This window comes from Mauremys mutica, chromosome 4 (genome assembly GCF_020497125.1).
Source record: "Mauremys mutica isolate MM-2020 ecotype Southern chromosome 4, ASM2049712v1, whole genome shotgun sequence".
Taxonomy (NCBI): Eukaryota; Metazoa; Chordata; order Testudines; family Geoemydidae; genus Mauremys; species Mauremys mutica.
The window spans coordinates 140,791,436-140,803,502 of NC_059075.1; the positions used below are offsets into that span (position 1 = coordinate 140,791,436).

The 12,067-nt window shown below is 46.2% G+C and overlaps 1 protein-coding gene across 1 annotated transcript in view; it reads left to right on the forward strand.

Annotated features, from left to right (window-relative positions):
- The window catches only part of CR2 (complement C3d receptor 2), a 153,101-nt gene that overhangs the window by 124,703 nt on the left and 16,331 nt on the right, over positions 1-12,067 (forward strand). Inside the window, exons 18-19 of the mRNA XM_045015883.1 lie at positions 3,830-4,015; positions 9,735-9,828. Of these exons, the coding sequence (XP_044871818.1) occupies positions 3,830-4,015; positions 9,735-9,828 (280 nt within the window). The remainder of the gene's footprint in view (positions 1-3,829; positions 4,016-9,734; positions 9,829-12,067) is intronic.

A 12,067-nucleotide genomic window follows, 5' to 3' on the forward strand; every position in this document is an offset into this window, starting at 1 on the left:
AACCGGCGCAACCAAACCCATCCATCTTCCAAGACCCCCCAGGGCCCCAAGCAGGCGTTTTGATGGGACGCCCGAGGACGGCCCATCAGTCTCTGTACCGGATCCTCCCCTTTTATTTTACAACCGCCTTTTCCACTTCTTTTCGGCGTGGTCCCGAATAACAACGGACAACTGGGTGCTTCAAACAATCCAGTCGGGTTACCGCCTTCAATTTGTTTCGCCCCTCCTTCCCACCCGCCTTCCCCGTCCCTCTTCAGGGACCCCTCTCACGAGCAATTCCTCTTACAAGAGGTCGAGACTCTGAGCTTGGGTGCCATAGAGGAGGTGCCCCACGACATGCGGGGCAGGGGATTCTATTCCCGATATTTTCTCATCCCCAAAGCGAAAGGAGGTCTACGTCCAATACTGGACCTCCGCGAGCTCAACAAGTACCTGCTCAAGCTCAAGTTTCGTATGGTCACCCTGGGGACCATCATTCCCTCCCTGGATCCGGGAGACTGGTTTGCCGTCCTCGACATGAAGGATGCGTACTTCCACGTCGCGATTTATCCTCCCCATCGACGCTATCTGCGTTTTGTAGTCAACAACGCGCACTACCAATTCGCAGTGCTGCCATTCGGCCTATCCACCGCGCCAAGAGTTTTTACCAAGTGCATGGCAGTGGTTGCCGCAGCCCTCCGCCGTCGTCATATACACGTTTATCCATATCTCGACGATTGGCTGGTTCGCAGAACATCCCAGCGGCTGGTAACGGACCAGATGGCAGAAATCCTGTCTCTATTTCGACACCTCGGTCTTCTCATCAACGCTGAGAAGTCCACCTTAACTCCGTCTCAGCGGGTGGAGTTCATTGGAGCGGTTTTCAACTCCAATTTGGCCAGGGCCTGCCTCCCGTTATCGCGGCACCAGACGATGGTCTCCATCATCCGAGACCTCCTCACCTTTCCCACGACAACGGTTCGGTCCTGCCTCCGCCTTCTGGGTCATATGGCGTCCTGTACGTTTGTCACCGCTTACGCGAGACTCCACCTTCGCCCGTTACAGTCCTGGCTGGCGTCGGTGTACCGCCCACATCGCGATCCCATCGACATGGTGGTCACGGTCACGAAGCCCACCCTCGAGTCACTCAGCTGGTGGCTGGACCCAGAGGTGGTGTGTGCAGGAGTCCCGTTCCACCCTCCTCGCCCATCCGTCACGCTGACCACAGATGCCTCAGCGCTGGGGTGGGGGGCTCATCTGGGCGACCTTCACACCCAAGGTCTTTGGTCACCCCAAGAGCTCACTCTTCACATCAACATCCGGGAGCTAAGAGCGATCCGTCTGGCGTGTCAAACCTTCCGCACCTGCCTGCAAGGCCGCTGCGTCGCGGTGTTCACGGACAACACGACGGCAATGTTCTACGTGAACAAGCAGGGCGGAGCCTGCTCCTCCCTCCTCTGCATGGAAGCGATGCTCCTGTGGAATTTCTGCGTGACCCACTCGATTCACCTAGAAGCGTCCTTTCTCCCAGGAGTGCAGAACACGCTAGCGGACCACCTCAGCAGGTCTTTCCTCGCCCACGAGTGGTCCCTTCGACCGGACGTGGTACACACGATTTTCCAACAGTGAGGCTTTCCCCAGGTCGACCTGTTTGCCTCCAAGGAGAACAGGAAGTGCCACCAGTTCTGTTCCTACCAGGGTCGCTCTCCGGGCTCCCTGTCGGACGCCTTCCTGTACTCCTGGACAGATCACCTCCTTTACGCCTTCCCTCCGTTCCCGCTCGTCCACCGAGTGCTGCTCAAACTTCGGAGGGACCAAGCCCGCCTAATACTCATCGCTCCGGCCTGGCCGAGGCAGCATTGGTACACCCTGCTACTCGAGCTCTCCATTCGGGAGCCCATTCCCCTCCCAGTGTGGCCGGACCTCATCACACAGGACTTCGGCAGACTCCGCCACCCGGACCTGCAGTCCCTCCATCTCACAGCTTGGTACCTACGTGGCTGACCCAGGCGGAGAGAGGCTGTTCCGCGGCGGTACAGCGAGTCCTGCTTGAAAGCAGAAAGCCTTCCACCCGCTCCACTTATCTCACGAAGTGGAAGCGCTTTGCCCTCTGGTGTGATCAACGAGGCCTCAATCCCTTCGTAGTCCCTCTTTCTACAATCCTGGACTACGTCTGGTACCTTAAGGAGCAGGGTCTCGCGGTCTCCTCCTTAAAGGTACACCTGGCGGCCATATCCGCCTTTCGCCCATCCATAGACGGTCGCTCCATCTTCTCCAGCCAGATCGTTTCCCGCTTCCTGAAGGGCCTGGACCGGTTGTACCCGCCCATACGGCGTCCTACCCCGGCCTGGGATTTAAACCTAGTTCTGGCCAAGCTTATGGGAGCCCCCTTCGAATCTTTGGCCACGTGCTCCCTCCTCTACCTGTCATGGAAGATGGCCTTCCTCGTCGCTATAACTTCAGCGAGACGAGTGTCCGAGCTCCGTGCACTAACGGTTGGTCCACCTTACACCGTCTTCCATGCAGACAAGGTACAACTTCGCCCGCACCCGGCCTTCCTCCCAAAAGTAGTCTCGGCCTTCCATGTGAATCAAGAGATCTTCCTCCCGGTCTTCTGCCCGAAGCCGCACGCCTCACCTCGGGAGCAACAGCTTCACACCCTGGACGTCCGCAGGGCCCTCGCTTTTTATATCGAGCGGACGAAGCCCTTCCGGCGTTCGACCCAGCTGTTTGTGGCGGTTGCCGATCGCATGAGAGGCGAGCTGGTCTCATCGCAGCGGATTTCCTCCTGGGTCACGGCGTGTATCCGGACATGCTACGAGCTTGCTCGTGTACCACCATGCCGCCTCACCGCTCACTCGACGAGGGCGCAAGCCTCGTCAGTCGCCTTCCTGGCCCATGTCCCCATCCAGGACATCTGTAGAGCAGCCACCTGGTCTTTTGTCCACACCTTCGCTTCCCACTACGCGTTGGTGCAGCAATCCAGAGACGATGCAGCCTTCGGCTCCGCAGTCTTGCACTCTGCCACGTCTCACTCCGACCCCACCGCCTAGGTAAGGCTTGGGAATCACCTAACTGGAATGCATAGGAGCAATCACTCGAAGAAGAAAAGAGGGTTACTCACCGTAGTAACTGTTGTTCTTCAAGATGTGTTGCTCCTATCCATTCCAGACCCGCCCTCCTTCCCCACTGTCGGAGTAGCCGGCAAGAAGGAACTGAGGAGCGGACGGGCCGGCTGGGGTATATATCCTGCGCCATAGCGGCGCCACTCCAGGGGGCGCCCAGCCGGCCCACCGGAGTTGCTAGGGTAAAAATGTTCCGAAGAGCCGTGCACGCGCGGCGCGCACACCTGACTGGAATGGATAGGAGCAACACATCTCGAAGAACAACAGTTACTACGGTGAGTAACCGTCTTTTATAAAAAACAGATTTTTATCCACCCTGTGTACTCTTCTATAGATTGCTCCCTTGGTCTCCTTTGCCCTCTACGTTACCTTCTTTCATGTTACCCTGTATGGTTGCAACAGTCTCTCTGAGGCTCTGCCGCATTAGATCATAAAACCTGTGAGGTAGCAGAATGTCTTGTTTTGCACAGTGTACTTACTTTACATTACCATACATGCTCAGGGTGAGGGATACATGGTAAATAATGTAGAATTTTAATGTACTGCAGTTTTATATCAAGCCCATTCAGTAAACTAGCTTCAAGGCTCTCATGAAAACAAGTACATCCAAATTGTCCCCAATAAAATAATTTGTGACTTCTCAAAAATGAGTATTCTGTTACAACAGACTACTGAATGTCTTTCATGGTTAACTTTTTCCCTTCCTTGTCTGTCTCTATTGCTAGGTGCTTGTGAGTCTCCTCCAAGATTTAGTTTTGCTGAGCTGCCTGGGGTAGTGAACAATTCCTATCCTGTTGGGACCGAACTGAAATACTCCTGTCGCTCAGGATATACTTTGGCACCTGGAAAATCTCCTTTAGTTACGTGTCTTGCAAATTCAACATGGTCAGCAGACCCTGAGTTTTGTGTAGGTGAGTGTCTTTGTTGCTTTTCCATTTCAATTGATGTGCAAGCCATCTTGATATAGGTAGGAGTCTCTCTTCTCTTGGGTAAGTGGTTCACAGTTCAACAGTGGTGTCCATAAACACTTTCTAAATACCTTTTGGGCAGTTCTTTGTTATATTAATAGTTGACTATTTAAAAAAAAAAAACAAACAAAAAAACCACTCCCCTATCTTTGTAGGCTGCTTTAAGAGCAGCTAAAATACAAAATTCCAGTAACTTCAGCCTTCTGTGCTGAATACTTTCATATAGGATTCAGAGGAGGAATAGATTTACCACATTTCTTTCTGGTTTTTAGGCCATGTGCTGAATACCTGCCTTTCTAGAATATCAAGGTCTTATTATGTAATAGTAGATCTAAACTTAAGAATAGTGCCGTTCTTCTCTACCAGAAACCCCATTGTCCCTGTGACTGGGAGGCATTCAGTGCACAGCAGTGAAATTACTGGAATTTGATACTCTACCTATGTGGGTCAGCTTTAAATGGACGTATAAAATAAAGGACATCTAAGCTTTAACCCTCTTTAATTTAAGCGCACCAAGTTGTAGCTGTCCAGTGTTCTGTGGCAGCCGCTTTCATAAAGTTAAAAGATGTGACATGGTAAGAACCAAGATTATTAGGGAAACTAATCATGTTCATAGTATTTCCTGTTGCTAGTATAGGGAGCATCAGAAATACTGCAATAAAGTAAAACTTTGGTGTGGTAAGTGTCTGTCTTTTTTGAAAAATTGTAGTTGCTCTATCCCTGATAACAAATTGTAGAATTTAACCATACTGAATTCACTTGACTAAAAGTAAACTCAGTATTGAATAATGTGTTACAAACTTGGTTAAAATACTAATTCATGACAAAACTTAGAGAATACTTCTCTTGGCTTCACTGCTAAGAGTACAATAAGATTTTTGCAAGTTTCCTCATCTCAAGACTATATATGCTATATTCCATGCAGAAGTCGCTAGCAAATGCAGTACTACAGTAACTATGTAAAGAGATATACAGTTGGATGCCTCCTTGTTCATATGTCTTAAATTATTATTTAATTTGTCGTATTGAATACTGATGGGACTTTCTTGAATAGCCTTGGACTCCCCAACTCTGGCCTGCTGACTTGAGAAAATACTTTATACAGAGGCCCTGATTCAGCAAAGCCCTTAGTGCGTTCTTAAGTCCGGTGATTTCAGTGGGACTTGTTTTCCTGAATCGATCAGGCCTTAGTTAATAGGTCACAATTTTTACGTGCCTTGTCTGCATTGAGAGATTTTTTCCCAGCACTTTTGATGACTGTACTAACTCTATCGTTGCATGGATACAGTATATCTATATGGAACTCCATATAAATATGGTGGGTTTTTTTTATACAGTTCATTCTTCGTGGGAATAAGTCTACTGCAAGAGAAAGCATCACAAATAACTCTTTAAGGGGCAAAGAAAAGCTCTTCCACTGAGCTTGACTGGGGAATGTGCAGTTCTTAGCTGTCTAAAATCAGGATTCATGTATGAAGAAAATTAATAACAAATATTTACAAAATGCATAACAAGCCTGTAGAACATACTGACACAAAATGGAGGCAAAGAACATGGTAGGATTCAAAAAAGGATGAGACACTTAGAACCTGGTCCGGCAAACACAGATGTGCTTTATATTGCTCGTGTGAATAGTCCGCTGCATCATAGACTTTAATGCTAGAAGGGATTGTTGCATCACAGGCTACCTACATTTCACCAAGTTATTCCTTTACTGAGCCTAAAAACTTGTATTTGACTAAAGCATATCTTCTAGAAGGACATCCAGTCTTGATTTGTAGACTTGCAGAGGCTGAGAATCTGCCGTTTCCTCCTCCTGGTAATTTTTGTTCCCATGGTTAGTCACCCTCACTATTAAACACTTTTTTGCCTTATTTCCATTTTGAATTTGTCTGGCTTCACTTTCCAGTTCCTGGTTCTTGTTCTGCCTTTCTTTGCTAGATTAAAGAGCCCTTTAGTACCTGGTATCTTCTCCTTGTGAAGGTCCTTAGACACTGTAATCAAGTCGCCTCACAATCTCTCTTGACAAGCTAAACAGACTGAGCTCTTTAAGTCTCTCGCTGTATGGCATTTTCCAGGCCCATGAATACTTTTTTGTGGCTCTTTTGTGCACGATCTCCAGTTTTTCAACATCATTTTGAAAATGTGGTACACCACAACTGGGTACAGTATTCTCATATGGGTCTTAGCAATGCTGTATACATTGCTATCACCTCCCTATTCCTGCTTCCCTGTTAATACATCAAGGATCTCATTAGCCCTTTTTATCCTAGGATCCCACTGGGAGCTCATGTTCAGTTGATTGTCTGCTGTGACCTCAATCCTTTTCAGACTTGCTGCTTCCCAGGATATAGTTTCCCCGTTCTCTAGGAACGGCCTGCATTTCTTGTGTCTAGATGTATAATACAAAATTATACAATACTAAATGCATTTTGTTTGAACGGACCCAGGGAATCCAGATTGCTTTGTAGGACTGCCCTGTCCTCATTTATCACTTCCCCCAATCTTTGTGTCATCTGCAAATTTTCAGGAGTAACTTTTTTTTTTTTGTGTACTTCCAGACAACTGACTTAAAATGTTGAATAGCGTCAGGTCTAGTACTGATCCCTGTAGAATCCTACTAGAAACATGTTTGTTTGATAATGATTCCCCTTGATGACTGCTCTTTGAAATGTCAATTAGCCCGTGCTTGTCTGAAGTGGTGGTGTAGCTATGTCAGTCCCAGGATGTTAGTGAGACAAAGTGGGTGAGATAATATTTTAGACCAACTTCTGTTGATGAGAGAGACAAGCTTTCGATCTTATAATCCACTCTTCTTCGTCTGGGAAATGTATTCCAAACCTGAAGAAGAGCTCTGTGTAAGGGCAAAAGTTTCTCATGAACAGAAGTTGGTTCAATAAAAGATATTACCTCATGTTCTTAGCCAATACTTAGTCCATTTCACTTGGACTTTTTGGTTAATTTTTTAATTAGAATGTTATGTGGTACTAAGTAAACAGCTTACAGAAGTCTAGGTATATTTGTTACATTTATCAAACAAATTTGTAACTTCAGGGTTTTTTTTATAAGCCTGACCTTGTTTTTTGATTTTCCATAAAACCATATTGATTGGTATTAATTATATTTCTGTTCTTAATTCCTTATGAATTTGGAAAATTTTGCCCTGCGCTGCACAAGAGGTCAGAATAGATTTGCCCTTGGAATTGATGAATCCCACAATACCTTTAAATGATTATGCCTATGAGTGATATCATGTTAACTAGTGTTTAGTTACCTAGGTGTCACTGCTTGCCCTTTTTGAATACTGGCACAAGATCAGTGCTCTTCCATTCTTCTTGAATTTCCTTGTACTCTACGATTTTATTAGAAGTTAATCAGTGGGCTAGAGATCTGCTTGGCCAATTTTTAGGACACTTGGGTGCAAGTTATCCCAAGAGTTTGATTTTAACTATGTCTGTCCCTAGTAGATGTAGTTTAACTTCCTCCCTAATTACTAATAGACATGAAAGTACTTCATCATGCTCTTGTGATGAGACTATATTGTCATGCTGCTTTCCAAATACAAAAGGGAAATACTTAGTGAACACTCATGCCTTTTCTGCATCATAATTGTTTCACCATCTCCGTTTAGTAATAAGTTTGTACCATTACAAGGCGTGGTATACTCAAAGTATCATCCAGATTAATGAGACTCTGTCACCACTACCTTCTAACCTGGGTGCCCGTTACAATGCTTTACGGCAGTAGCCTCCAGACTGGACTGCTCACAAACGGGCTCCAATGTGCAAGTCAATCCCAGCTAGGTCTCAGCCAGCCACACCTTGGCTCTCACCAGCCTTGGTTATACTGCAAGGTGACCCCAACAAACTCCTAGTATTCCTTTTGTTTTTTCCCTTCCAGAAATTTACATCTCATATTGCCCAGCCCTCTCCCGGATGATACAAATTCATATCAAGTTTCTATTTCTTCAATAGAAATAATATGCTCATGTCTTGCAACCCAAATAGAGTTTCACAGACACTTCAATTAAAGCACACTGGGTTAGATCAAACCAGTTTATTAACTACAAAGAGATTTTAAGTGAATGCAAGTAATGAGGCATAAGTCCAAAATGATTACAAGAGAAGTACCGCATCTGTCAGCAGCATCTAGTACACATACGGTGACAGTGCAAAAAGGCTAAATGGGCTCCATGGTTGCCATGCTATGGCGTCTACCAGGGAAAAGGGCGCAAAATGATTGTTTGCTGTTGCTTTCACGGAGGGAGGATTGACTGATGACATTTACCCAGAATCATCCGTGACACTGTTTTTGCCCCATCATGCACTGGGATCTCAACCCAGAATTCCAATGGGCGGGGCAGACTGTGGGAACTATGGGATAGCTACCCACAGTGCAACACTCCGGAAGTCGACGCTAGCCTCGATACATGGACGCACACCTCTGAATTTTTGTGCTTAGTGTGGCCGCGTGCACTCGACTTTATACAATCTGTTTCCAAATACCGGTTTCTGTAAAATTGGAATAATCCCGTAGTGTAGACATACCCTAGGTTACATTCAAAATAAAGGTTTTCTTTCCACATACTCTCAGCAGTCTTACTGACCCAACTTCTTAGGTGGGGACCCCTGCTTCAGCTTAGTGGCAGCTTCCTTTGTCTCTTCTAGTGCAGTGAGTCAATGGACGGAGTGAGAGGAAGGAAGGGAGCCTTGGAGTGTTTGTCCCTTTTTTGTAGTGTCAGTCCTGCCCCCTTGGAAAACATTCCCAGCTGCCAAAAAGTCTATAGGGAAAGATCTTTCCTGCTGCTGTTCCTCGCTTTTTTGGAAGTTTTGTGTTTTTGTTTTTTTTTTATTCTAGCTTGATGACTGCTTGAATGCTTATTTAAGAATAGCACACATTCCTTTGAGACAAACCTGTTTGCCAACTTGTGCTGTGGTTTGCAACATGAGTTAAAATTATATAGGGAAACCTTAGAATTTCACATACAGTGTTGCCATACATCTTATCAGGACAGTATTGACTAGTAAACTATACATTTTCAGATGATACCTCACAAGGCATGCTTTGTACAAAGATTATTACAGCAGTTTGGAGAGGAGTACGTTCTCTTACAGTACGATTTCTTTTGTTCCTAAGGAACCTCAAAACCTCCTCCTTATTGTCTGTAACCATGCCAGTTGTGACTCTCTTTCCCTGATGTCTTTAGCTCCCCATATCAATTTTTAAATTTCAGAATTTATGCCATCTATCCTTTTTCCCATGTATTTTATTGCTTTTTATTTGTAATTGCTGCCAGTTGAGGTCATGGGTCTACCCACATGAATATGGTTATGCATATGAGTTTTCAGGATCTGGGCCTTAACATGTAAAATATGAATATTTGCACTTATACTAAATCTGCAAGGGAATCTTAACTCTCTTGAATCGGGATATAAGGCAACCACTGTCTGTGTGGGATTAAGAAGCATCATCCCGCTTTACTTCTCCTCACTTCCCATGGGCTTCAGTGCTGACTCTTGTCATACAGGACAGATAATGGACTCCAAGACCACTGGCTTTGATCTGCCATGGTATTTGTTATGCTAGGGGGTGCAAGTTAGCATATCCCCTTTTCCCATTAAGGTCATAAGAGGTAATGCTAATTAGTCATCTTCTCTTCTAGGAAAACCATGTAAACCACTGGAACTAGAAAATGGCAGGGTTGATTTCACCGATCTCCTGTTTGGTGCAACAGCAAACTTCTCCTGTAATGAAGGGTGAGTGGCAAGTTGCTTTCTTTGACTAATTAACAGAATCTAGACTGGTGTAAAACTGCTGGTGAAGTCTGGCAAAATGAGACTAGAAAGCCTGCTTAACTTCAAGAACACAAGTGTGTCATGTGCTATAAACCTCTAGCCACGGGCTGGGCCCGTGTTAAGAATTATACCTGTGATTTTCAAAGGAGTTGAAGGAAGATAACCACCCAGCTACAGTTGTCATGCCGTGGGAGATGGGCACCTAACTCGCTCAGGTGCTTTTGAAGATCCCAGCCTCAGGGGATCATGCAGTAGGGGTTGGGTCATGAGATTGAGAGTCCCATCTCAGGGGTCATGTGGCACTTGCTGACCCCTGCCATCTCTTCCTTGTTACAGAGGTTTCTGTCTGGGTGCTGGCAGCTAGTGGCAGAATATTGTCCAAAAAAATGCTGCACCAGGTAGGAGCAGACCTCTTCCTGCTCTACAATAGCAAATATTTGTCTGTCCCACCCTTATAGATGTCCGTATTACCCAGAATAGCCTCAAGTGCAGTTGTTGCTTTTGCCCATATGGGTTATGTTGCCAGGCCTTGGGGAATCAGAAATAGCTTGTGGCTTCATTGCACTGAGCAGATGTATGTTGGATTTTTGAGGTCTCAAAGTTTTAAGGCCAGAAGGGACCACCAGGTCCTCCAGTCTGATCCCTTGTATACCACAGGCCACCAATACTTCCCAGGGACCCACATATTAAACTCAAACAAAATTAGTCTAAAATACTAAAACCCACAGGAGCTTAGACCATTATGTGCCATGGGCAGAGACTAGGAGGGCCTGAGGTGCACAAATTCCTCGGGCCCCTGTCATGGCAGGGAAATGTTTGAAATGAGATCTCTTGAGATAATCCTGGCAAGTGACCTGCACTCACATGCTACAGAGGAAGGCAAGAAAACCCCCAATGTCACTGCCAATCTGACCTGGGGGAAAATTTCTTAACGACCCCACATACTAGAACCAGAGCATGTGAGCAAGAACCAGCAAGTGGCCAAGCACTGAGGTGAGAGTGCTTGATGCCACCTCAGTGTCCTGGCCTTCCCCATCCAGTGTCCCATCTTCAGCCATGGCTATCCCTGATGGTTCAAAGGAAGGAGATAAAAGAAACCAACTCAGAATACATTGGGTGGGGGAATCCTGACTGCTGCAGAGGACTGGCTGAAATCCTGAAGCTTGAGCCTTTAGGAACATAACACACACTGGAAACAAATCTCAGGGTTGCAGAGCCCTGCCATCACAAGCAACCCCATCATATAATTGCACTCATAAACTTGCCTGGCTCTCTCTCAAACTAAGTTAGTTGCCCCCACAACTACTATTGGGTGACTGTTCCTGAGCCTGACCTTTCTGATGGTTAGAAACCTGATTTCCAGCCTGGAGTTGTTCATGGCCAGTTTTTACCCTTTATTCTGGTGGCAGCATTGTACTTAATTTAAATAGCTCTTCACCCTCCCTGCTAATTGAATGGATTGTGTTGCATGGGCACAGACATGACATGAATGCAGGTGTTGTGTAGGGATTTTTGTTTTTCTGTATCACAACTTTAGGTGGCTTGTCCAAGCAGCAGAGATTGGACTCCCAAGGGATGTTTGGGGTGTGGGGAGATGTCAAGGCCGAGTCTCAATTAGATGTATCTGGGTGAAGGGAGGTGACTCGTTGGGGCGAGGCTGGCTCCCCGGCTCCACAGAGGTGGGAGTTAAATCCCTTGGCTTATCCTGTAGATTGGTCATTATCCTGCCTTCTGGATGAAGTAGGTTTGATCCAAAGACATTTCTGAGCTCTTGTTGAAGGACTTGGTGATTTTCTCTGCAGTAGCACATAGGGGCCTCAGGCTTTGGAATTGTGCAGGCCTATGAGGTCTCTGGCTTTAAAGACCACTGGTGAGATCTTGGACAGTTAAGATGCTTGAATTTTGAATATGGAACAGGGAGATGGCAAGTGGGTGACAGCTCAGGGCAGCTGTCTTGTCTCCCATTGCTGCTGTCGGCAGGTTGTCTTAGTTTGTAAAATAGAATTACATACAATCAGCTGCTTGGCTGCCATCTATCTCTTTCTCTCTCCCCTGCCTTCACAGGAGATGGAAGTGAAAGAACTTGCAGAAATCAATGTAATCGAATGCTTAGTGTGTTCTGTAGTGAAGACCACATGTAAGCTTTGCCAGTATGTTGGCAACTTTGTGTGCTGGGTTTAGCTAAATTGACTTGGAAATG